The sequence below is a fragment of the Phyllosticta citriasiana genome, assembly GCF_038021145.1.
Source record: "Phyllosticta citriasiana strain CBS 120426 chromosome Unknown IWZ02scaffold_9, whole genome shotgun sequence".
NCBI classification, from domain to species: domain Eukaryota; kingdom Fungi; phylum Ascomycota; class Dothideomycetes; order Botryosphaeriales; family Phyllostictaceae; genus Phyllosticta; species Phyllosticta citriasiana.
This window is the reverse complement of record NW_027117286.1, coordinates 936,759-960,775: the sequence shown is the minus strand read 5'-3', so window position 1 is coordinate 960,775 and position 24,017 is coordinate 936,759. Positions and strand designations below refer to the sequence as shown.

Here is a 24,017-nt window from a genome sequence, read left to right as displayed (position 1 = left end):
TAGAAACAGAGCGATATTGACGTACATGACCGAACAACTGAGTCCAGTGCTTCGAGTTGAAATAATCTGTTACCATCCTCTGGCCCTCGAGTCGAGCCGGGCTGGTAGTCCTCAGGCGGGCCAGGACCAAGGCGTGGTGGAGAGGCGTCTGGGCGACCTGCCTATTGCAGCCAACGCACGTCCCCTGACGGGCCACGTTACTCATCTGGCTGAGTCGACCAAACACCGTGGTACAGTACGAGGTGCAAGACATGAAGATGGAAATGTTCTAAACAATGTATCAAATCGACGTAGTGATATTGACTCTATGATTGAACCTTGATGAAGCGAAAAAATTCTAGAAGTTGGAAAGGGGAAGAGTTGGAGATTCGTAACTCCCAGCACCCAGCCTTAGCTGCAATACAAGCTTCGGCTACGTCTGCGGCTCCGAGCGCCACCAGATGCCCGCAAAGCTTGTTCACACCCCAGGATGACGACGATGCATGTAGCAATTACGCCTGCTCTGAGCGAGCATGCCATCTACTCTACCTATGTTACATCCATGTCCCCAAGATCCTTATCGCTTTCCAATTGCACCATCACCTGCCTTATTGATCCTTTTTCCGCTCTTCTTCCTCCAACTCCTGCTTCTTGCGTGCCTCCTCCCTCGCAAGCTGGTCCGCCCGTCTTATCGCAATGTCCTTGGGCCGGTAGTCGCTGAAAAAGTGCTTGAGCACCTTTTCGATGATCCAGCAACCCACATAGTCCACAACCATCAGTGCCGTCATTGTCACCTTGAACTCGGTCGTGAACGGCACAAGGCGCAGCTTCTCGTTGATTTCCGGAATGAACTCAGTCGCGCACGAAAAGGCAACAAACGCGACACCGACAAGACCGTAGTACATGCCCTTGTTTTCCTTGATGGATTCGCGGAAAGGCCGTCCCTGGTAGTTGATGGCAAAAGTCGAAATTTGCTGGATCAGCTGGAGAAGATAGATGGCGCTGTTGAGGAGAGATGGCTCAAACTCGCCCTCAAGGTCGACGTCGTCCTTCTTCCTAAATGACAGTCAGCATCCAAGAGAATCTGAATATGGACGGAAGACTTACGGCTCAGTCCGCTGGACGTATTGGGAAATGTAGATGAGGGTAACAATGTGGATGGCAAATTGACCGAGGACCGATCCAATGATGTAGACGTTAAAGATATTGTGCTGCGGCCTTTCCTTCGACAAAGCCTCGACAGGCTTCGCCCGAGAAATGGACAAGAAGCACACGCTCATCATCATTCCGCTAATCGTGACTTGGCCATCGCCAAACTTGATGCCGTCGAGGTAGAGCACACTCAAACTGTAGGCGCTGATGAGACAGTTGAGAGCGAGGATTTTGTACATCTGAATCGTTGCAACCAGAGTGCAGCGCCCCTGTCTGATGATGTTGGGAATGGCAACCACGTTGGCAAGCTTGCTGGTGAACGGCGCAGCGACCGAGGCGTCTCCAAGCTTGATAGTCGGGGGCTCGTTGTCGTCAAGTTCGCTTTCCATCATCGACATTTGAATCTTGTCAGCAAATCCTTGAGCCTTTTCGCGGGCTTGACGTTCGCGTGCTTGCTTGGGCGTCTCATTCTCTCTGATCGCGGGTGCAGCCGCTTGAGGAGTGGCGCCATTGGCAACCGCATCAGCGGCCCCGGTGATTCCTTTGCTGGCTTTCTTGTCGGCCTCACGCTTGATGGCCTTTTCATAGTGCGGATTTGACGGTCCAGGGGGATACAAGTGGGCAATCATCGGCGGAACTGGGGGAACTGGCTGGTTGAAGCGCTGCATTATGGACATTTGCTTCTCGTACATTTCCTTCATCTTGGTGACGCGGAAGTGTTCGGCAATCTTGTCCAGGTCGTCGCGAGTGCCGTTGAGCAGCGCAACTCCGATGTGCGCTTGTTTCAAGGCGCCAACATCGTTTGTGCCATCTCCGCACATGAGAGTGGTATATCCAGCATCCTTGAGACCCAAGAGGATATCCTCCTTTTGCTTTGGAGAAACGCGCGCATAGACCCAGGCGTGGCGAAGCAGTGAGTGCCACGCCTTTTGGTCCTTGAATTTTGCAAGAGCGTAGCCAGTCACGCAGATGTCCTTGGTTTCGAGAATGTCCTTGGGGATGTCGCTGGTTGGGTCGGCTGGAATGTTGAACTTGTCATCGACGCTGCGCCAGACCAGGTGCTTTCCGGAATCATCATTTTCGGGGGCGTCAAGAATTAGGCAGTCCCTGTCCACAATCTCAACTTGACGAGCGACGTGAACGGCCGTCAAAGGATTATCGCCAGTGATCATTACAACACGGTGGCTGCTCTCGTTGAGCATGCGCACGGCCTTAGCAGCGTCGTCTTTGAGCGGGCACTGAAGGACCAGGAATCCAGCAAAGTGCAAGTCGCATTCGACTTCTTCACGCTTCAAGTCGTTGATCCTCTTTTGGCTAATCTCGTCTTCGGTTGACAAGCGTTTGTGAGCCAAAGCAAGGACACGGCCTCCGTTACGAGTGAAATATTTGAAAGTCTCCTCGTACTTGGGAGGAGCGTCCACGAGCATGTTGCGAATGGTCTCTGGTGCTCCCTTGACGCCGACAAATGTGTGCTTAGTCTTCTTTCCAGTCTTGGGGTTAGGGCCGAGAACAGTGGCGACAGAACTCTGCCTTTTCAATGCCGAGGAGAACTGAAAACGACGTTTGATTTGGACAAGGTCGGCGTAGTTGGAGTGGTTGGACTTGTTGGTCAGGGTGTCGGCACGGCCGAGGCTCCATCCAAGGGCCTGCAAAGTGGCCTTCTCCATGGGTTCTCCGACAATATCTCCTTCTTCAAGCTTCACCAAGGCATGCGCAGTAGCAAGGACCAAGGTCGTGTCAGGTCCGACGCGGTTGACGGGAATCAGTTCAGTTTGAGCGCCATCCTCCTCAGCCTTAGCATCTGGTTGACCAAGACGAAGCCCGGCAACACCGTCTACAACAAGGTCCTCTCCGGTAAGAGTACCCGTTTTGTCAAAACAGGCGACATCTACGCGTCCGGCGAAGGGGATACGGAAAGGCTCGGTGCAGTAGATTGCATACTTGCTGAGAGCAGCCAAGCTCGTGTTGACGGCCAAACTCAACTCCATGGGGAGCTCCGGAGGCACGACGCTCGTGATGATGAGAACACAGTCCAGGAGAAGCTTCGACCTCTTCCGATCCTTGGCAACTCCCTCCTGCCAGACGTACCAGGAGGCGGCAATGGCGAAGATGAGCAAAAATAGGATGAAGAAAAGAGCTTCCACGTTGTTCGCAGACACCCTTTCGGTAGAGTAAATCATAGTCCTGACAAGGCTGCCTTGGCTAGTTTCGAAACCGGTCTTGATGACAATTGCCATGGCACCCTTATCAGGAGGCGGAGGAACGCCCGAGGCGATTTGAGGCACAGTCTCGGGTGCATCTTCGGAGGTGTTTCCATGTGTGACTTGCAATACTTTGGTACCGCCGAATAGAAAGGCGTTCTTATCCAGACCATCAGGCTCGATGCGCGCGTTCGCCGGACGCAATTGGACCGAGTCCTTGAGAACGGGCGTGCTTTCTCCGGAGAGCATGGCTTCATTGACAATTGCTGATCCCTCGACAAGGAGCATGTCACAAGCAACACCGCTGTCCTCTTTTGTCCTTTCGACCGAAACGAGGTCTCCAGGGAGCAACTTGTCACTGGACACTTGCTCCCATTTGTTCTCCCTGTACACCCAGATATCGTACGGCTTGATGCTCATGCCTCGGAACTCATTGAGGGTCCTTTGCCTCTGCCAGACAACCGTGCTCTCAAAAGCCACCAGCATGAACAGTGTGAACAGCGAGTAGTACCAATATTCGTCTAGCATCCAAAGTCCTACACAGAAAACCTGGAAAACGAAGAAGGGCGCTACGGCATGTTCCTTGAACAGCTCGGTAAAGGTAGGGACGGGAATATCGAATGTGTTGTCGCCGTAATGCTGCTCGAGGCGCTGGATCTCGGCGGGAGATTCGAGGCCGCGCGACTGTTGGAATAAGCTAATCTCTGGCTTCGGCTCGGCGTCGAGAATATACGACAGCGGCGCAAACGAGTCCTTGTCCGCATTGTAGAGGAATCGGCGCTTTTGGAAGAGGAACGAGATGTTTGGCTTTCCACCAGCATTGTCGCGCTTCAAGGGACAGATCTCGGGCGCGCCGGCGTTTGCCACAGGGTGTACTTTGATGAGGGTCGCGTTGCGGATGCTGTTCGCCTTGGTCGACGTGAATAACGCCTTGAGGTCAACGCTCCAGTGTGTAGATAGCCAGATGAGGGATTGAAAGGTGATGATAGTGCCCGACCACACGAACGTCCATTCCGAGGATCCCAGATGCTTCTCGTACTGAGTGGGGGACAGATAGATGCTGAAGAAGACGGGCCATGCAATGAGGAAGGGCCAGACGTAGGCGTGGAGGGTGAGCGGCAGCGGATTGTGCAGACTGGCCGCCTTGATCTGGTCGTTATCGACGAGAGGCATCTTGGCCGGGGTGGAGAGGAAAAGGCCAGAATGCTAGACAACAGAATCAAGAAGTCGTGAGCGCGGGCTGCGGCGTGAGGGCGCGAGTCAGCGCGGCGGAATTTCATACGGCCGAGGTGCTGACTTACAGGGTTGCCAAGGAAGAGACGCGCGCAACAGTGCTTAGGTAGTTCAACTCCAATTGAAGATGGCGCGTGCCTGGAAATTTGTTTTTGAGGGCTCGCTTTTAAAGTACGTAGCTAACTCAACGAACCGCACGCTTGAAATCTTGTACATGGGTGACTAGTCTCGACTGAGAAGGGTCTTGGTTGAAAAACTGCTGGCAGAGGGATACTTCTCTTCTGGCTGGCTCAAACTGCCAGTAATGCAGCAATTCTCTGCAAATATTGATACAAGCTCAGCCATATTGAGCGCAAGAGACCAAAATACCCAATGTACAGTAGAGTAGGTGTTGAGCACCGCCGCAAGTGTGGCGCCGGCGCGTGGCTTAGCATCCCGCTGTGTCATGAGTCATGTTCCCTTCACAAGGATGCTCTAATCGTCGCAGTCACAACTTTGATTGTTCCCACCCCATACCTCTCCCTTTCCCTCTTGGTCTTACACTCGAAACCCAATTCGCCATGGCGGACGCTCCTCCCTCCGGAAAGCCCGAAATCTCCAAGCGCGCTGCTGAAAAGGCCCGTAAGAAGGCTGAGGCCGCTGCGAGGAAGGCTGCTTCAAAGGCCGAAGTAGCTTTGCGACCCAAGACCGAGTCGTCTAGGGCGTCGGCCAACATCTTTGAGGAAGGATGGCTCAAGCGAGTTTACCAGGAGAAACCCGTCAAGGAAGTGCGCACTCGATTCCCGCCAGAGCCCAACGGATACCTTCATATCGGCCACGCCAAAGCAATCGCCGTCAACTTTGGCTTCGCCAAGAATTACAATGGCAACTGCATCCTGCGCTTCGACGACACAAACCCCGCGAAAGAGGAGGAGAAATACTTCACGTCTATCAAGGAGATGGTGACATGGCTGGGCTTTACACCACACAAGGTGACCTACAGCAGCGACAACTTTGATAAGCTGTATGAGCTGGCGGAGGAAATGATCAAGAAGGACAAGGGCTACGTGTGCCATTGCACGAGTAAGAAGGCTGCGTACACTTAAAGAGCCTGAAAGAGCAAGTCACTTACAATTGGTGCAGGAGAGGAGGTCCAGCGCCAGAGGGGAGAAAAAGGCGGAGAACGCTTCGCATGCTCGCACCGCGACAGGCCCATCGAAGAGTCTCTGACCGAGTTCAGGTCCATGCGCGATGGCAAGTACAAGCCAGGCGAGGCTCACCTGCGCATGAAGCAGAGCCTCACAGACCCCCAGGAGGGTAACCCTCAGCTTTGGGATCTTGCCGCATACCGCATTGTCGAGAAGAACCACCACTATCGCACCGGCGACAAGTGGAAAATCTACCCAACGTACGACTTTACCCACTGCATTTGCGATGCCCTCGAAGACATCACGCACTCCCTTTGTACCACTGAATTCCAGCAGTCTCGCATATCTTACGACTGGCTGCTCGAGATTCTGGACATGAAGGTGCCCAAGTCGGAGGAGAAGGGCCCTATGCAGAGAGAGTGAGTGCAGCCTCAATCCTGAAAAGGTGGCTATACTGACACAAATCATAGGTATGGACGACTCAACGTTGAAGGCACCATCCTTTCCAAGCGCCGAATCGCCATGCTCGTAGAAGGCTGCGATGTGGAGAAGACCAACGCAGACGGTACCGTAACCACCTCAAAAATTGCTCCTGCTGTGCGCGGCTGGGACGACCCGCGTCTGTTCACACTGGTTGCTCTGAGGCGACGCGGAATTCCAGCTCAGGCCCTTCTCAACTTTGTTCATGAGCTTGGTGTGACGGATGCCCTCACGAGCATTCAGGCAGTCAGACTGGACAATGCCGTGAGAAAACATCTCGAGCGCACTGTCCCTCGCCTCAGCCTCATCCTCGATCCGATCAAGGTTGTCATTGAAGACCTCCCCGAAGACCACCAGGAGACTCTCTCCATACCATTCGACCCGAAGAAGCCGGACGGCGACAAGCGGGACGTGCCTTTCTCGCGCACCGTCTTCATCGACCGTAGCGACTTCCGCGAAGAAGCCGACCCCAACTTCTTTCGCATGGCACCCAACCAGAGCGTTGGCCTGCTGAATACTGTTGTCATCCGCGCCCACTCCTTCACCAAGGACGCCGCCGGCCGCGTCAACGAGATCCGCGCTATCAAGGTCGAGGGCGAGAAGCCCAAGGCCTTCATCCACTGGGTCGACGCCAACCAGCACCATAAGGTCGTTGCGCGCCAGTACAACGCCCTGTTCAACGCCTCTGAGCCCAACACGCTCGACTGGAAGACGGGTGGCTATGCCGCCAGCCTCAACTCCAACAGCGAAGTCATCTTCAAGGACGCCGTCATTGAAAAGGGCCTCGATGCCTTGACTGCTGGCCGCAGGGGCAAGCCCAGCTTCGGCGGCTCTGATGACCTCGTCCGTTTCCAGGCCATGCGCACCGGTTACTTTTGCATCGACCCTGAGAAGGAGGATGAGAATGTTGTCCTTAACCAGATTGTCACGCTCAAGGAGGACAAGGACAAATAGGCGAGATCCATGTGCTGTGGTGTGGAGTTGAGACGGAAAAAAAGTCAATCATGTATGAGGAGGCGTTTGCAGTGGCTGAGTGAAAAAGGGATACAATACCTACAGGGTGAACACGTACGAAGGCGGATTGGATTGATCAATGGATTGATTGCATGACCATCAAGACAGTGCAGACAGCGCATTACATAGGCAAAAATTTCCAGGGAACGGAAACCCCACATTTCGATAACAGAGCGAACAAGAGGCGAAAATGTGAATTTGGCTGATCGCACAATCGTGAGCGCAGCTGCTGGTATTGACCGTTACCTTGCGAACCCTCTTCCACCTACCGCTTGACCAGCCCCGCTTGCTTCGAGACCACCACCACCACCACCATCGTACCTACGTACGTACCCACGGCTATCGCCAAGGAAAGAAAACCATGCGTGTGGCGAAAACAAATTCGGATATCAGAGAAACGTGACAAATTTCGAAGAGAAGAAAGAAAGGAAAATGAAGATTGACCATCCGGTGGCTTCATGTAGTGGTTTTGCGCACGCATGACCACCACCACCACCACCATCGGTGCCACAGCTCATTCATTACCAACAGCCTCTTACTAGGTAGGCTGGTATCCATAGTGCAGTAGTCAGTCGTACAACAGAGCCAAAAACATGACAGACCTGCGCCACCGAGAAGACAGGAAGCGCCGAACCGAACCCGCACACCCCGACCGAGTTTATCAAGACAAATCTCACCGATCGTCGACCGTTGGAATGGGAACCACCCGGGCAGCCACGCCTCACGCCCTCGTTGCAGATGCCCCATTCAACCCTCGACAAAGTCGACTTTTCTCAGAAACTCCCTCACCCGACCCACCTCGACGCCCTCGCCCGTCTCGCTTTCTACAGCCTTGACCAAACCCTCCAGCAGCGTCTCAACCTGGTCCTCGGCGACGCCCGTGCACAGGCTGACGACCTTGCGGTATTGCGCCTCGATCTCGCCGTTGCGAGCCTTGAGCGTCGCTGACCTGGCACGCAGTTCGACGTTGTTGACGTCGTACGCAGCAAGAGCAGCGCGCAGGGTTTGCGGCGATGGAAGATTGAGAAGAGCCTGCTGTTGCGCAGGGCCAAAGGCGTGGAGGTCGATCTTGTCTGCGTCTTCGGGACCAACGCCGGGAGGGAGGTGGTCGGGTTGGACCAGGTCGAGCGGGACATCGGCGTCGCCGGGGCGGAGGGTGTCTTTCTTGCGTACAATGTCGTCGACGGATGTGGACGAAAGTCGTGAGATTCGGTCGGCTTGTTCGGAGATGGCGTTGCGCAGGTTGAGAATGCGTTGGTTTCGTTCGGTGCGGAGACGCTGATGACGTTGTAGGGAGGCAAGGTGTGTAGTCAAGTGACGTTGTTGGGTGGAGAGGGACTGAATGTTGGCATTGGTGCGGTCAATAAGGTCTTGCTTTAGGCGGATTTCGGCGTTGAACTGGGACTCGGTTTGGGAGAGGAAGGAGGACATGGCTGTATGTGGTCAGCAAAGTTAAAAGCCTGGAACAGCGTGAACACCCACCGGGCATCATTTCCCTGCTCGTTTCCTCCACTCTGCTTGCTGGGCCTCTGCTCCTGCTAGGCGATCCAGCCTGATTCGGCGTTTGGTGATTTAGCTTTTCCGGATCTTCGCCGACACCAAAATCTATGGGCCGCAGTCCTTTGTAGTTGGCAATGGTAGGATCTGCCTTGACTTCGAGCAGTTGCTGGATGATGCTTCGATTTCCAATCCGAGCGACGAGATTCAGCGCCGTGTTGCCAGCCACATCCCGAGCATTCACCATTTCCGACATGAACCTCATAAGTCCAATTGGTTTAGAACTGCTGCCTTCAAATGACGGCTGACTGTTCTGACTCGTGGTGTTGCGAACGAGGAATTCAAGGAGAGCTTCGAGGTAATATTTACTCGAAGCAGCGCGCCCTTTTACTCCTGATGCGACAGCAATGTGGTGGAGAATGGTGCGTCCCTGGTCATCGCGCACTTCGATAAGAGGTGCTAGGAGTTCAAGCAGTTCGGGGAAGCAACTGTGGTCGAGACAATTATTCACAGCTACTGCAGCCATTAGCGGAGTTTGACCAGCAGCATTGCCTCGGAAAATGTTTGCGCCTCTGGATATCAGGAGTCGCATGACGTTTACGCGGGCTAGGGTGGCTGCCCAATGTAGTGCCGTGTTAGCAGACTGATCTAGCGGTAGATCAAGGTCGGAGCCGGAAAGATGGACAATGGCGGGGTGGCTCGAAAAATCCGTTCTCGACTGGTTATCCTGAAAGAGGTCCAGGAGCGCTACTTGCTTTTCTTGCGATGTGGTGTCACTAGGCCCTGGCAGGGGTGGTAGGGCGAGGGGAACGTCTCCGTCTCCGGTCGAATTCTGCTGGCCTGCTTGTTGGTACACGAACGATTCGTTAGGTTCCGTCGGTGATCCATCTCGAATAGCTTCAACGTCACCGTTCCTCTGAGAGGGCGGCTCGTCTTGTCGTAACCTCTTGCGTGGAGGTTCCTGCCCGTCTGGGCCTGGCTCACCATTGAATGCGTGCGGCTGGGTGGCATATGTTGAGTCGAGAGGGCCAGCGGTGCCAAAGCTCCGTTCGGATCGCATGCTCGGGATGCTCTGTTGGCTATCGCCGCGAAAGGAGTCTTGGCTTGCAAAGCCCTGGCGTGGTGGTGGATGGGCCACCGGCCTTCTCTGGGCGCTGGTGGGTCTCGGGGCTGGCGAGTTCATCCTGGCGACCTTGTTCATGGCGGCAATGGCGTTGGAAGCCGTGGTAGAAATGTTGGAGAAGAATGTGCCACCTGCGCTGGGGTTGTTGCCTCGACCGTCCGTGGTACTTGCGTAGAAGCGCTTTCTATTTGCTGCCATGGCCTGCTCCTTGGTCGGAGTATCGACTTCATGGCCTTGGGCGCCACCCTCCATGCCATAGTCGAGCAGTGGCCTCAAGAGGTCCTCGACGCCGTACTGGCGACAGAACTCGCGGCCGCGGCGATAATTGATCCATGTCCCTTGGTATTTGCCATAGCCGCCTTGGACCTTTTCATGCTCACCCGTGAGGATTTCTTTCTCCAGCACCTTGGTACGCTTGCCCTTGTCGACGCCGGCAACTTTGAGTATTTGGGTGGCATTGAGCCAAGAGTCAGAACGGCGCTTCATGACGGCGATGCCGTTGATTTCCATTTCGTAGACGTTGACATTGGAGTAAACGGCCTGGCGCAGTTAGCTGAGGCACGCGTGCGAATGCGACAGGGCCAGGACGCCCTCGCATGGGTACACACAGTGTATATCTGGGGAGGATGGTCCATTGCATGATGCGCGAGGCCGTTGACGTCGGAAAAGCTTCTCGAGTAGCCATTGCTTTGCTGCGACATGTTGTCGTAGCGGTGTCCGGACTGGCTGTGGCTCTGGCTGGCCCTGCCCTCGAACGAACCGAGTCCGGAGTTGGCAACCTGCATGGCAGGGCTTCGGGCGGGCAAGAATGGCGCAGAGGGGCGCAGAGGGGCGCAGAGGAGGATTTGAGCAGCGAGCACAGCGAAGCAACGCAGGCAAGGTGTAGCTGAAGGGTGCAGACTGTCTGCAAGTCGTCGGTCTTGTCGGGCTCTCGGCGCGTGCAGCGGGAGTGAAGTGGAGAGGGAGCCGGGAACCGCGTCAAGCAGCTAGAGCGCGCACGACGAGAAAGCTTGGCTCCAATCGTCATCCGCTCCTCCAACTCACCCCACCTACTACCTATCTTACAGGGCATGCTCCCTCCCTCGCGCGGAGACGCCGTCGCCTCGAGACGACTACTGCGCGCATTGCTGAGAGAAGCCACCTATCTGCCCGATCCTGCCGCCCGCCAATTCGTCCGCCGACATGTGCTCTCCGCGTTCGACAAATACCGCATAAAGCCAGAAACGCCAGACTCCGAGCTCGACAGCCTCAAATTCTCTCCTGAACGGATCCACGAAAAGTTTCGCCAGGCCCGTAAAGGGCTCAGCCAGTTGCGTCGGGCCAACGAGGGCGAACTGCGACCTCTTGAGCGAATCTTGAACTGGACCTATGGCCGTGACGGCCCTTATAGATATGAGCTTCTGAGGAAGCAGCTGCTAATACCTGACCCGCTCGACGACCAGAAAGCTCTTGAAAATCACCATGCCCCATTCCTGGAGAAAGATGCTCGTGTCGTGCTGGACGATCTGCCTGCTACCGTAGTCGAAATTCCTCGCAAGAACCCCCACGCAGCAGACGAGCCTCGCGTCTTTGCGATATCTCCTCGCTACCCAGAGCTCAAGGGTTTTCTTGAAGCTACAGTCAGAAACGCACATCTCATCGTCTCCCGAAGCGCAAAGCTGAAGAAGACGAAATTAAGTGTACCAGCTCGAAATACCTGGCAGCGCCCAATGCCCCACAAGCGCGTCCGCAATCAGGTCGAAAAGTGGTATGCAACGGTCCTTGACAAGCTACAGCCGCCACTCCCCGAGAATGAGTGGAACAGACTGCGAGGCTTGGTCTCGCAGCAGATTCCCTGGGAAGGTCTCAAACCGAGACGTGCAAGAGCCCCGGAAGTGCAAGAACACTGGTCACGCTATGATGTTGACAAACTGATCAACTATGGATTTTTGGCTGGAGACTACCGACTGAATCTGAGATTGAGGCAGCTGCAACTAAGCGAAGAGGGCTCAAAAGAAGAAAAGGTCGCGAGACTCGCTCAAGCTGCCGGTTCCCATGTCTTTCCTAGAGACAAGTATCTTGGGGAATCCCCTCTTCCCCCTGCCGCGTCGGAAAAGCTCCTTCGACACCAGCTCGATATTGAAAAGCTCCCGACAAAGATGCCTGGCTTAGAGAGGGCAATCCGCATCACACCTCGCACCATGCGGCGCCTGTGGGCCAGAATATTCTCCCAATGTCCAGTCATGTGGTATGACGCAGAGAGGAAGAAGTGGGACGCCAAATGGGAAGTCTCCACGGCTTGGGAGTCTGAAGAAACGTTCAAACCAACAGCGGATGACCTTTGTCTGTTTGAAGGTGCCAATCGCCTGGCAGGAGATAAGAACAAGCGCATTTCGAAAGAACAATTAGTGCTAGAGCAAGAACTCTCTGGAGACAGCAATGAGGAAGCGAAGACTACTGCGACTAGTACAGCGCAAACGCTGAAGCAGAGAGGCGGAACAAGCTAAAATGACCTCTGAAGCTAGCGCGAGACACGGAATCACGTTGGACCGTGATCCTTGTCTTCCATTAGCAATCTACATCTTGACCGCCTCTGGTAGGGCGTGCGCGGTGGGATCTACTTCAACATCGCACTTGCTCGCGCGGCGGCGCAGCCGGCGGCATGTACGGACTACGAGGTACAAAAGCTGCGCTAACCCCAGCCCCCAAAGTCAAGCTCAGAACCCCACAACACCCGCTCGAAATTTCCTGCAACAAAATGTCGACCGAACCAATCATTCGCCTCGCCAGGCGCGAAGGTACACGGCCCACGTAGCCATCCGTCTACCTACTTCACCAACTTCCCACGCCCTGACAAAGGTGACGGCCAAAATCCAGTCTCGTCACTAACACGAATGACTGGCGCGGCGCAGATGTCCCCGAGATCCTCGCCATGATCAAAGAACTAGCAATCTACGAAAACGCGCTAGACTCGGTGGAAGCGACGGAAGAATCGCTGCTCGCGACGCTTTCTTTCGCCTCTTCGGACGCACCCACCTGCACGACGACGACTTCGGGATACGCCAAGACCTTTCTGATCCTTGCGCCCGCCGCCGATGCCAATGGCGGCTCGCCGCAAATCGCTGGCATGGCGCTCTTCTTCCACAACTACAGCACGTGGCGCGCGGCGCCGGGCATTTACCTTGAGGACCTGTTTGTGCGGCCCGAGTACCGCAAGCGTGGCTATGGCAAGCTGCTGCTGCGCGCGCTGGCGGGCGAGCTGATGCGCGTCAATGGCGGCCGCCTTGAGTGGAGCTGCTTGAAGTGGGATGAGAGCGCGCTGGGCTTTTACAAGAGCTTGGGTGCGGAGAGGATGGATGAGTGGGTTGGGCTTAGGGTTGAGGGGGATGCGGTGAAGAGTTTGGCTGAGGGCAGGGAGGGTGAGGGAAGTTGATTTTCGTCAATCTGCATGGGTTTGGCGGTTGCGAGCAAAGGGGTTTAGTCCGCCATCGGCAAGATGGAAGAAAAGAGAAATGCGAATACGTGAAATCAAAACGTTGAAGCTTTATTGGCGCTGTTTAGGACGAGCGCGGCGTGCGTCTGATGGTCGGGAGGTCGAATGTCGAAAAAGTGGAGAAGAGAATGAAGTCAAAATGCAAGCGCGAAGCCATGCGTGCGTATGTCACCAAGCCATATGCTCCCCCTCTCGTTCAATTCAAAAGCCAAATACCAAAGCCGATGGAGTGGCTCCACGGTTGAAGTCTCCTCGTCCAGGCTAGTCCGCCCGCCCAAGCTCTCTCCTTTGGGCGCATCTACTGGCAGGTCTGTCGAATGGCATGTCAGTTCAATCGGCTTTATAAAGAACCTCCTGGCTTAACGCCAGTGCTAGTGCTGAAAGATGACCAGACAGCATTCTGGCACCTGGTGAAATCAATGAAGGAGGGTGAGAGCAAAGAAAAGAATACATACCCCGAGCGTCGGGTACTCGCCGCCGCACTTGTTGAAGCAGTCAATCTTGGCGTCGTTCTGGCAGTAGCACGACTTAATTTGCAGTTAGCAATTGATCGATCCACAAAGAAGCGCTGAGGATCCTCTCTTGGAGAAGCGACCCAAGAGGGCAGATGAGGTCATGGAATAGCGTGGGTTGGCTCACCTCTGGCCAAGACTGAATACAGATCACTGCTTCACATTGGCAGGTGCTGGCCGTTCCGTTGGTGGCAGCGGCGACTTCAACGTTCTGTGGCGCGGCGATGGGTGTGGCGGCAGCTAGGCTGGCCAGGAGGAAGGTGAGGGAGAGAGCGGAGGTGAAGGCCTTCATTTTGAGAATTGGTGTATGTAGGGGTATACCGTCTAGGAGGGGAGTGATTTGTTGGCGTAAGTGTGGATAGAACGGGTGGCCGTGTAGTGGTGATGCAGGACAAGTTGTAGCTCGCCCGAAGAGTATTATGATAGACAGACAGGATCAAAGACAAGACGTCGGAGAAGGAGATTGAGTTGTTTGAGAGATGGAGAAGTTAGGAGAAAGCGCTGAATGGATCACTGCTTGGCCTGTTCTATTGCACGTCCGACGGCGAGGTTTTATATTTGAGGAGGCTAAGGCCCCGTTCGCTTCTGTTTCCTCCGCGTCCGGTGATAAGATTCGCGTGTCGACTGCTCCTCGACTCGTCGACGACGACGGCCAGGCGAACTGCCGGCACTCTGTGTGGCCGAGGCCGTGCAACCTCGCAGCTTCTTTCGATGCGAGCTGATCGTGGGGTTGCAAAGGTCATCGCGGCGTCATAGTGGCTATTGCTTTTTCCCGTTTGGGGCGCAACAACGTGAGCAGGCTGACAGGCGAGCGAGCCACGGTTCCGAGTAGATGCGTGTCCGTGTGTCTTTTGGAAAGGGGGCCGAGCATGGACCAATCGCGGTGGCGGAGCGGAGACCCTTGGCAAGGTGTCGCTCTAGTAGGCTACTCGACGCCAATGTGCGTGAGAGAAAAAACACGAGTGTGGCATGCTGACTGCTTCGGGGAAGTGTTGAAGGCTGCTCGTGTTGTGCCAATCAGGCCCTGATTTCTCCGCACTTTGACGCGTGCAGCGAAAACTTTCCTGGAACCTGTAGTTCTCATCAATTCAGCTGCGAGGATCCTAACTGAAGAAGGATTTCAACAATGGCTCTAGTGGAAGCCGCTCATATTTTCCGCCCCGAAAAGGTGCCAAGAAAGGGATGTGAAGTGTTTACGAACATGGCCTGAGAGGCCATGCTGTCATCAAGACTTTGAGTACCATGGCGCAACAAAAATCAGGCTGTTGTCAATGAGGGTAAATGGTTGCAATTGGAACATCATCTGAATTTGAAGGATCGAGGCTTCGTTGCGGTGAAGTTAATCCAGGAATCAATGGCACCCGAGTAAGACATGGGGAGGCCAGATGCTTACGGAGGATTTGAACATCGTAGAAATCGAAGTAGACCATCTGGATGCAGGCAATGTAATGGAGGCTTGGCGACGGCCTGATTGATTTCCGGTCAAGAGACACTTTTGTGTTCTTGGATTGCATTCTCCTCGTGCTTGTCTTCGGTGACCGAGATTCGTCGTGGCTGGTATCTAGGTAGTCGTTGCTTCTACAGTGGTCATGCGAAGAGAGATTTTTCGGGAGGGAAGTCCCTTGTGTACACCTCAACTTTCGCTCTATCTGCAGCCAGGACTTTCTGCGAGCCTGAAGAATCCCAGAGATGAAGATTGCTCCAGAAATTCGGCAGACTGAGTCACGAGTCGAAGCTTGAGCACTCATGCTATACCTCACGGATGCCTGAATGCCCCGGAACACTCTAGCATAGGGTAGCTTGAATGCTTCTTGTCAGTATCGTTTTGGATCTAAAAATGCCCAGCATGAAGCTCTCAAAATTTTGTTGACCGGGCCTCCAATTAGGTACCGAGGCCTGTGATAAAGTTGAAAAGAATGGCCTTTCTTCTTTGTTTTCCAAGTTTCCAAGCCTTGGTGAAGAGATTCTGGCGTTCGGGCACCCACGGAAGGCCAAAGGTCGAAACTCTTGGAGATGGGAAAATCGAGAGGCTGGTCATCCTGCAGTCGGAAGTCCAATGGCGACGGAAGTACTGATGAAGAGGAATCAACCATCAGACGCTCCGAGTTCGGTTGTGTGCCGCATCTTCAAAGCCGTCTTTGGAACTTGGCATTGCTTGGACAATGAGAAGAATACAATGGATAGACCACTTAAGTACGACTTCCAGGCGATGGATGTGCGGCAGAACGTTTTCTAGAGGTGATGCTGGAGATGAAGATGAAGAGCGCAACCATGGGCGGTGAGGTGAGTCAGCGGCGAAATCTTGGCATCCCGCCCCACCAAAAGTTGTCTCTTGCACCTGTTTGGTGGTCTGGTCGAAATCTACATCTACCCACCCATCACCGTCATTGATTCGGCACCGGACCGCCTCGCGCCTCCGCACATACATACATCCCCTCCCTCTGACACCTCGTCCAGGCTAACAGCGGCTCCCACCACAAACGAGGCCACGCCGCAGCTCGCGCAAACCTCTCAGAGGAAAACAGTCATACCGACTCTTACCCACGCATCTTTGTGACCAGCGCCAATACCGCCAAAATGTCGCTCACAAATTGCCGTTTCTATGAGGAGAAGTATCCGGAGGTGGAGAGCTTCGTCATGGTCAACGTCAAGCAGGTAAGCCTTTGCACGCGCAAAGACGCCGTTGAACAGTGACTGACGGTGGTCTGCACAGATTGCCGAGATGGGTGCATACGTCAAGCTCCTCGAGTACGACAACATTGATGGCATGATCTTGCTCAGTGAACTGTCCAGAAGACGTATTCGTTCGATCCAAAAGTTGATTCGCGTCGGGAGGAACGAGGTCGTCGTTGTGCTGCGTGTGGACAAGGAGAAGGGTGTGTGCAATCCAATGCCTGAAATGAGCGTCAGGAGCGTCAAGTGCTAACCCGCCTTCCGCAGGTTACATTGACTTGTCGAAACGTCGCGTCTCCCCCGAGGATGTTATCAAGTGCGAAGAGCGCTACAACAAGAGCAAAATGGTGCACTCGATTATGCGCCACGTCGCCGAGAAGACCCTTACCCCGATCGAGGAGCTCTACAAGCACGTCGGCTGGCCGCTTAACAAAAAGTACGGTCACTCGATAGACGCGTTCAAGCTCTCAATCACCAACCCCGACGTGTGGAACGAGGTCACTTTCCCCAACGAGGCCGTCAAGACGGAACTCCAGTCGTACATTGGCAAGCGTCTTACTCCTCAGCCGACCAAGGTTCGCGCGGATATTGAGGTTACGTGTTTTGGCTACGAGGGTATCGACGCGATCAAGAATGCGCTGCGCAAGGCCGAGGCCAAGAACACCGAGGACACGCAGGTCAAGGTCAGGCTGGTGTCGCCACCCCTCTACGTTCTCACCAGCCAATGTCTGGACAAGAGCGCCGGTATCTCTATTCTGGAATCGGCAATCGAGGAGGTCACGACCACGATTCGGAAGGAGGGCGGAGACTGCAAGGTCAAAATGGCGCCCAAGGCTGTCACGGAGAGCGACGATGCCGAGCTGCAGGCTCTCATGGAGAAGAGGGAGCGTGAAAACCAGCAAGTCAGCGGAGACGAGGATGACAGCGAGAGCGACGAGGGCGTCGTTGGCGAGTAAATGGCCGTCGGCTAGGATTGCGGAACCACGAATTGAGCAAAACGACGACTGGATTTCATTGGTAGCACATCGTTACCAAGGGTCAGAGTAGACACAAAAAGTTGGCGATAGGCGCTCAACGGAGTCTGGTTGAGGTGCATGCATGGGGGTAGCGTGATGGCGGCGGCAAATAAACATTTTGTGTATAGCATGCCGTCAATGGCGTTGGCCGTGAGACAGGGAACTTGAGGTTGAAACAGGCACAACTAAGGAAAGCGAAAAGGCCAAGCCGACATGGGTCGTGGACGTGGCCGAGGAGCTATGGCCCACCCCCACCGCCGTCCGTACATGAGTCCATCTTTTGCTACTGCGCCTCGCCGTCTTTTTCCCCCAAGCAGCTCAAAGTCGGCCGCTAATCTCGCGCGAGCCCAGCTGCTCTACTCCAATTCAGCCCAGCTCCAGTCCAGGTGCTTTGCGACTCCGACGCGGCAATCATGGTTCGCTGGGGAAGACTGATGGGCTTCAACACCCACGACCGGAGGCAGCGCCTTCGCGACGAGATGCAGTCCTGTAAGGATTCCACATTTTCGCCTATGATTTGCCGGCTGCTTCTAACTGGATTCCAGTGCTTCCGACGCGCAGAGGCGACATGCCGCCCTCGCCGATTCCCGGGAAGGAGGTCACCAAGATCTGTCTGCGCCTAAGACACTTGCTCGAAACCGTTATCCCATGCGAGGTCGAGGAGTCGCTGGTCACCAATGCCCGGAGCCACATCATCACACCTCACGTCGTCGAGCTGGCCAGAAACGCCGGCGGAGACGAGTACAAAGCTTGCGTCGTCTTTTGCTTGCTCATTGTAAAGAAATGGTTCTCGAAACAAGCCATACTCGAGCTCTGGGACTCGGACCTGCACGATGTTCGTGCCACCGCCTGTGAAGTCATTGCAAAGCACATGTGAGTTTCCAAACCCCCGAAATGGACGATGATACTTCTAGCACTACGGCTGCATATGGGAAGCGTTGTTTCATTTTGACAGTACTGTTGATCTAACACGTTTGCAGAATCGAAGGAGAGGAGGACAATTGCTACCTTCTCGAGGACGTCCTGCTCAAGCGCTACTCCTACGTGATTGATGGTGATGATACCGCGCCCGCCAACGCCATCGAAAAGTCCGTCGACCTGCATGCCCTCCGTGTCATTGGCTCTTCAGGCTATCAGCGCTGTATCTCTTTCTTGTGGAAAGGCTGGCTTGTCCAAGATGACGAAGACCCATCCCGCTTCGTGGATTGGAAGAAGAAGGGCAACACCAGCTACTGGGCCCATATCGATCCCGACCGGATGCGCGTCCCTGCCTACCAGAACGCGCTCCAATCATCATATCCGTGGCTTTCCTAGCCCTTTACACTGGGTCGATTAACACTCAAAATCCCGGCGGAGACTTGGATGCGGTCGAGGGTCTGCTCTACATCTTCACAGCTGGCTTCGTCTTCGACGAAGTCGCCAAGCTCTGGAAAGTCGGACGATATTACTTCTCCTTCTGGTCGGCTTTCAACTCGGTATATGAAATCCTTCTCTTGTCCCTTTCTCCCCAAAGCTCCACCATCACACGCATGTTCCTCACTCATCACCACCACGCATCCCAGCTATACAACACCACAAGAGCTCCTCACCATACTTCTCAACCTTGCTCCGCATTACGAACGCTTTTTATCATGCCCCTCTCTACAGTTAATCTAACAACCCCAGCGAAGGCGGCTGTCTTCTTTCCCCTTCCGTCGCCTCCCACATAATTTTAGAGTTGAAGGCTGATTTTCAAGCAGACCCTCTATGCGCTCCTAATCGTCTCCTTTGTTACGCGCATGGTTGCCTTGAGCCACGACTGGGATTCTGAGCCCAGAAAGAACTTCAACACCCTGAGCTACAACTTTTTGGCTTTCTCAGCCCCCATGTTCTGGATGAGGCTGTTGCTTTACCTGGACACATTCGATTCTTCGGCGCCATGCTGGTCGTGCTCAAGGTCATGATGAAGGAGTCGCTCATTTTCTTCGCCATGCTGTTCTTCGTCCTGATTGGCTTCTTCCAAGCCTTCATTGGTATGGACCAAGTGGACGAAAAGATTACTGCGACCACCTTCATCGTACAGTCGATGCTCGCTGCAATCTTGCAGTCGCCCGAGTTTGAAGGATTCGACAACTTTGCGCCTCCCTTTGGCATCATCCTCTATTACCTCTTCACGTTTGTTGTCATGGTCATCTTGCTCAACATCCTGATCGCTCTGTACAACAGCGCTTACGAGGATATCACGGATAACGCCGTCGATGAGTATATGGCCCTGCTCAGTCAAAAGACGATGCAATACGTCCGCGCTCCCGATGAAAATGTCTTCATTCCTCCCTTCAACCTCATTGAGATCTTCTTCCTCGTCTTGCCATTTGAATGGTGGTTGGACGAAAAGAGCTACGCCCGCCTCAACGACTACGTCATGGGCTTCATCTACTCTCCGCTACTCTTCATCACGGCCGCCTTGGAGACGCGCGAAGCCCATAAGGTCAAGTTCAACCGCAAGCGCGGTGAAGCCGACGACGACTCGATGCAAGAATGGGAGGAACTGGCTGGCGAAGTCGACTTTGAAGCCGAGGGCTGGGACAAGAAGTGTGAGGAGGTTGCCCTGAGATTGGGGTCGAGCAAGCTGTCGTTGAGATTCGCCAGCTCCGGAGGGAGATTAGCGAGGTGCGGGAAATGGTGTCGAGCATGCTTCAGTAAAGCATCGGCTCGTCGATTTGACACCGCGATACATAACCGAACACTGAACGTCCGGTGCGCTATTAGAGATTGACGTCCTTGGGATCAGTACATATTGTACATGGTATGAGACACGGCAGCAAATTTCCTTTTCCGTCTTTGCTTTCAGTAAGGTTCAAGATTCTCTTCAAGTCACTCTGCAACGTCTTCTTTTGTGGCTCCGGAAAGCCTTTGATCGGTTTCAAGCGTGCTAATGAGGTTTCTGGGTGTTGTCGTTTTCCATTCCCCTACAGTCTCCAAGTAATCTATTTACAGCGTTTCGGACGTGTTTTCCTTCCTTCTTATCTAACCAGAAGCACCAGACCTGCACTCAACGCCCAGGTCGCTCGGGGTGTTGGAGCAAAGAATCTCGCCACTGCCCGACGCCGCCTTGACAGTCCAGTCGGAAATGGTGACGCCGCAGGTGCCGCCAGAGCCGCAGTTGATGTTGGCGGTCGTTGGGTCATACTTGTCAGATGTGGTGCCGCTGAAGCCCTTGATGACAATTTCGGACAGCTTTGCGTTGCCAGGGCTGCTCTCGCAGTATGAGTCATCCTCGCCGTAGCAGCTCTGGATCTGGAACGCGTAGTCCGAGTTGTCGACGGTGAAGTCGGTGAAGGTAACGTTGGACACGGTCGATGTTCCATGGTTATTGCCGCTGGGGTACGTTTTGATGCCGGCGGCCTTGGACGAATCAATCATCTTGGCGTTGGAGACGTAAATGTTCTTGACCGAGTCGTCCGAGCCCTTGCCCAGCGAACCGACCGAGATGCCGTGGCTGCCTGTGCAGGTGATGGTGTCGACCGTCACGAAGTTGGCCGAGGGCTTGAAGGCGACGCAGTCGTCGTCGTTGACCACGTTGATGTTGGTCAACGTGACGTAGGTGCTCTCGCCAATGTCGAAGCCGTCGGTGTTCTTGGGCTCATTGTCCGACGTCGACTTGGCCGTCATGTTGAGGTCTGAGAAGACGACGTTGGTGGAGCCTCCCTTGACCGAGTTGAACACGTTGGGCGGGTTCTTTTGCGCAAAATTGGAGACTTGGATGTCCGAGCCGCCGGTGATGTAGAGCAGCGTCGGACGCGCATACGACTCGTCTTGGGCAAAGAGATCCCAGCTGTGCAGGGCTTTTGAGTATAACTTTCCCAAGACCAATGCGGGCAGCTTCTTACGATCCTTGTCCGTTTCCGTCAATCACGCCAGATCCGGTGGTGGAGCGAATCTTGATGCCATCAATGTTCTTGATGTTCATCATGGCCGTCTCGCCGTTCCAAACGTCCGTCGACCCGGTGAACTTGAGCGTGCCTTCGATCTGGAAATCACATCCAGCGCAGCCGTCAAAGTCCAAGACACTGTTGGCATAATATGTCGTGCCGGCCGGCAGGACAATCGCGCCACTGCTGCACTCGGCAATAGCAGAAGTGATTGCGGGGGACGTCGTCCGTGGACTCAGAACCTCCGGCAGACGGCGTGCAAGCGGATGCACGCTCCTTCAGCGCCTGCGCTGGCTTGCCATTGGTGGTGGTGGAGGTGGTTGGCAGGGCGTACGCCGCCGAGAGAAGGGGAAGCAACAGCGAAACCGAAGAGCCAACCATATTATCGACAAGTAATAAAGACGGAAAGTTATCAAGAGAAGGAAGGACAGGAGATTGAAGAGATGGCAACTTTCCCCAGGACGACTGCGACTAGATATAACCAGCGCGTGGGGGATACAGCATGTCCAAGCGTGGTAGAAGCGCGCAACTGGTTTCGGGCAGCTGGTCCGGGCAGCACGCAAGTCCTTTAGAAGCATTGCCGTGGTGGCTGCTGCTCTGTGCCGCCGTATTTCGTGCTCGCAACGGAAGGGGAAAAAAAAGTCGTGCCTGATGTCGCCTCCTTTTTCCAGTGCCATGTCCACGGAGCATCAGTGAGATGGGGAAGAGTCGGCGGCACGTGCAAGATGCCTGTTTATAGATTTGGCGGCGCATCTCGGGTCCCGCGTCGACGACGTCGATCACACACTACCGGATGCAGGCTAGCGGCGCCGCACAAGGTGCGCCAAGCCCGACTCGGTTACCACGACTTCTCCACTCTTCGCGTTTCCATGTTTGAGCTGCCGAAGCGGCTGCATCTTCACCTTCCTCTTACCTCCCTGATGGCGGTGTTGGGTTGCTCGCGGAGTCATGCCGGCCGGCCAAAGCCCACCACTGAGCGGCGCTTGGTTTGCAAAACGCGTTGCCGCCCCCCAGGGGTAACGGTTCCCTGCAGCGAGTCGTGTCTCCCGAGATGATACGGAGTTGCGGTCCGCAGGGTAAATCGACGGCGTCCGAGCATGCCGTCTCTCCGTCTATCTCCTCCGCGGCCACCACAGCGAGAGGGGGCATCGGTTTGTGCCGCGAGAGAGCTCGCTGGGAAAGCCAAGACCGTTGAAGAAACATCTTCCGAGCCCTGACGGTCCCTTGAGAGTCGACACATCCGTGTCACGCATGATGCGCGTGCTTCTTTTCTCCTCCTATAAATAAATGCATTTATCTTCTACTTAGCGAAGGGGGCCATTCGATACGCGAGTCTGCTTTGCGTTGTTGTTCCTTTTTGAAGTGTGGTTTTCTCTTCGTCTGTCTATCTCTATCTCTCCTTCTCCAGCCAGCTTTTGTGATTCTCATTTTACTTGCAAAATCCGGCGGGAACTTCCATTGGACGTCAAGATGCACTTCTCATCAATTCTCTCTGTCACCCTCGGGCTGTCTCTATCTGCCCTGGCCCAACCCACCCAGAAGCTGTCAACCAGGGCAACAGGCCGGACAAGTCCTCTCTCGGGCTGTCTGACAGTAGGGCGGCTCGTCAGGCAAGTACTCAACCATCAGCTCGGCGCTCGAGGCGCTGGGCTCGTCGACCGAGGACGCCTGCATCTTCGTCTACAGCGGGACGTACAAGGAGCAGTTCACGGTCGAGTACGGCGGCGCGCTGACGCTGTACGGCTACACCGAGGACGCGTCGTCGTACGCCAGCAACGCCGTCACCATCACCAACACCATCAGCTCGTCCGACGCTGGCTCGCTGGACAAGAGCTCGACGGTCAACGTCGTGGCCGACGGCTTCAAGATGTACAACATCAATGTTGAGAATGGCTACGGCGAGGGATCGCAGGCGGTTGCGTAAGCTTGCCTTTTCCCCCTGTCAGACACTTTCCCAACCCCCCTTTCCTTCCCAACCCACCCCCTCACGCAAGAAATCAAGCTACCCACACAGTCTAACAACCCCCCAGCCTCACGGCCAACGCCAACAAACTCTCCTTCTACGGCTGCTCCTTCACCAGCTACCAAGACACCCTCTACGCTAAAGCCGGCACCCAATACTACGCCAAAAGCCACATTACAGGCGCCGTCGACTACATCTTCGGCGACGCATCGCTCTGGATAACCTCGTCGACCATCGCGTCCAACGGCGCCGGCGCCATCACAGCCATGTCGCGCGAAGAATCCGACGACGCCTCATACTACGTCATCGACAGCAGCACCGTCACCGCCGCCGACGCCGCCACCGCCGACCTCGCCGGCAAGGTGTACCTGGGCCGCCCCTGGCGCGCGTATGCCCGCGTGCAGTTCCAGAACAGCGAGCTGAGTGATGTGATTAACGAGGAGGGGTGGACGACTATGGCGGACAATGCTGAGCCCGTGTATACCGAGTTTAACAACTCGGGGGATGGTGCGGATACGAGAAAGCGCGTGTATGGCACCGAGGCGACGAGTGCGGTCGAGATTGCGACGGTGTTGGGGGGTGATTATGCCGATTGGGTTGATGCGTCGTATTAGGTAGTAGGTACACAGACAGGGGACTGGCTGAAGGGGATCAGGGGGCGGGT

General features: G+C 54.9%; 10 protein-coding genes across 10 annotated transcripts; 6 read left to right on the top strand and 4 right to left on the bottom strand.

Annotated features, from left to right (window-relative positions):
- Positions 1 to 275: 275 nt before the first annotated feature.
- IWZ02DRAFT_500690 (cation-transporting ATPase 4) lies at positions 276 to 4,574 on the bottom strand. The gene is made up of 2 exons (XM_066770260.1): positions 1,087 to 4,574; positions 276 to 1,035 (listed from the first exon to the last, which is right to left on the bottom strand). Exons 1-2 carry the CDS (start codon positions 4,503 to 4,505, stop codon positions 588 to 590), a joined length of 3,867 nt encoding a protein of 1,288 aa, XP_066621288.1. The 5' UTR covers positions 4,506 to 4,574; the 3' UTR covers positions 276 to 587.
- A 484-nt stretch (positions 4,575 to 5,058) lies between these two features.
- IWZ02DRAFT_456243 (tRNA synthetases class I, catalytic domain-containing protein) lies at positions 5,059 to 7,356 on the top strand. The gene is made up of 3 exons (XM_066767840.1): positions 5,059 to 5,627; positions 5,688 to 6,111; positions 6,163 to 7,356. Exons 1-3 carry the CDS (start codon positions 5,126 to 5,128, stop codon positions 7,124 to 7,126), a joined length of 1,890 nt encoding a protein of 629 aa, XP_066621287.1. The 5' UTR covers positions 5,059 to 5,125; the 3' UTR covers positions 7,127 to 7,356.
- A 577-nt stretch (positions 7,357 to 7,933) lies between these two features.
- On the bottom strand, positions 7,934 to 10,507 carry IWZ02DRAFT_381068 (uncharacterized protein; the record flags this gene model as incomplete). The annotated part of the gene is made up of 3 exons (XM_066765145.1): positions 7,934 to 8,619; positions 8,669 to 10,346; positions 10,415 to 10,507. 3 exons carry the CDS (start codon positions 10,505 to 10,507, stop codon positions 7,934 to 7,936), a joined length of 2,457 nt encoding a protein of 818 aa, XP_066621286.1.
- A 369-nt stretch (positions 10,508 to 10,876) lies between these two features.
- IWZ02DRAFT_380451 (uncharacterized protein) lies at positions 10,877 to 12,292 on the top strand (the record flags this gene model as incomplete). Its single annotated transcript, XM_066765106.1, has 2 exons — positions 10,877 to 11,680; positions 11,861 to 12,292. 2 exons carry the CDS (start codon positions 10,877 to 10,879, stop codon positions 12,290 to 12,292), a joined length of 1,236 nt encoding a protein of 411 aa, XP_066621285.1.
- A 166-nt stretch (positions 12,293 to 12,458) lies between these two features.
- On the top strand, positions 12,459 to 13,675 carry IWZ02DRAFT_522401 (gcn5-related n-acetyltransferase). Its single transcript, XM_066770833.1, has 2 exons — positions 12,459 to 12,583; positions 12,698 to 13,675. The coding sequence occupies exons 1-2, from the start codon at positions 12,544 to 12,546 to the stop codon at positions 13,216 to 13,218; spliced, it is 561 nt and encodes a 186-aa protein (XP_066621284.1). The 5' UTR covers positions 12,459 to 12,543; the 3' UTR covers positions 13,219 to 13,675.
- Positions 13,650 to 14,082, bottom strand: IWZ02DRAFT_492054 (uncharacterized protein; the record flags this gene model as incomplete). Its single annotated transcript, XM_066769812.1, has 3 exons — positions 13,650 to 13,685; positions 13,734 to 13,805; positions 13,918 to 14,082. The coding sequence occupies 3 exons, from the start codon at positions 14,080 to 14,082 to the stop codon at positions 13,650 to 13,652; spliced, it is 273 nt and encodes a 90-aa protein (XP_066621283.1).
- A 2,285-nt stretch (positions 14,083 to 16,367) lies between these two features.
- IWZ02DRAFT_470599 (eukaryotic translation initiation factor-like protein 2 subunit alpha) lies at positions 16,368 to 17,419 on the top strand (the record flags this gene model as incomplete). The annotated part of the gene is made up of 3 exons (XM_066768809.1): positions 16,368 to 16,445; positions 16,504 to 16,666; positions 16,731 to 17,419. 3 exons carry the CDS (start codon positions 16,368 to 16,370, stop codon positions 17,417 to 17,419), a joined length of 930 nt encoding a protein of 309 aa, XP_066621282.1.
- Positions 17,420 to 17,892: 473 nt separating this feature from the next.
- IWZ02DRAFT_470598 (uncharacterized protein) lies at positions 17,893 to 20,161 on the top strand (the record flags this gene model as incomplete). The annotated part of the gene is made up of 7 exons (XM_066768808.1): positions 17,893 to 17,968; positions 18,025 to 18,352; positions 18,460 to 18,742; positions 18,853 to 18,954; positions 19,219 to 19,260; positions 19,359 to 20,050; positions 20,116 to 20,161. The coding sequence occupies 7 exons, from the start codon at positions 17,893 to 17,895 to the stop codon at positions 20,159 to 20,161; spliced, it is 1,569 nt and encodes a 522-aa protein (XP_066621281.1).
- Positions 20,162 to 20,270: 109 nt separating this feature from the next.
- IWZ02DRAFT_522387 (endo-xylogalacturonan hydrolase A) lies at positions 20,271 to 21,771 on the bottom strand (the record flags this gene model as incomplete). Its single annotated transcript, XM_066770832.1, has 3 exons — positions 20,271 to 21,293; positions 21,349 to 21,581; positions 21,613 to 21,771. The coding sequence occupies 3 exons, from the start codon at positions 21,769 to 21,771 to the stop codon at positions 20,486 to 20,488; spliced, it is 1,200 nt and encodes a 399-aa protein (XP_066621280.1). The 3' UTR covers positions 20,271 to 20,485.
- Positions 21,772 to 22,860: 1,089 nt separating this feature from the next.
- IWZ02DRAFT_434640 (pectinesterase family protein) lies at positions 22,861 to 23,967 on the top strand (the record flags this gene model as incomplete). Its single annotated transcript, XM_066766381.1, has 3 exons — positions 22,861 to 22,960; positions 23,001 to 23,310; positions 23,421 to 23,967. The coding sequence occupies 3 exons, from the start codon at positions 22,861 to 22,863 to the stop codon at positions 23,965 to 23,967; spliced, it is 957 nt and encodes a 318-aa protein (XP_066621279.1).
- Positions 23,968 to 24,017: the final 50 nt, after the last annotated feature.

Excerpts from the sequence above, each read along its gene's own strand:
- IWZ02DRAFT_500690 (XM_066770260.1), bottom strand. The coding sequence starts at position 4,505 with ATGCCTCTCGTCGATAACGACCAGATCAAGGCGGCCAGTCTGCACAAT. Across the intron at positions 1,036-1,086 it reads TACGTCCAGCGGACTGAGCC|GAAGAAGGACGACGTCGACC; the intron begins GTAAGTCTTCCG and ends ACTGTCATTTAG.
- IWZ02DRAFT_456243 (XM_066767840.1), top strand. The coding sequence starts at position 5,126 with ATGGCGGACGCTCCTCCCTCCGGAAAGCCCGAAATCTCCAAGCGCGCT. Across the intron at positions 5,628-5,687 it reads CTACGTGTGCCATTGCACGA|GAGAGGAGGTCCAGCGCCAG; the intron begins GTAAGAAGGCTG and ends CAATTGGTGCAG. Across the intron at positions 6,112-6,162 it reads AAGGGCCCTATGCAGAGAGA|GTATGGACGACTCAACGTTG; the intron begins GTGAGTGCAGCC and ends CACAAATCATAG.
- IWZ02DRAFT_522401 (XM_066770833.1), top strand. The coding sequence starts at position 12,544 with ATGTCGACCGAACCAATCATTCGCCTCGCCAGGCGCGAAG. Across the intron at positions 12,584-12,697 it reads TCGCCTCGCCAGGCGCGAAG|ATGTCCCCGAGATCCTCGCC; the intron begins GTACACGGCCCA and ends GGCGCGGCGCAG.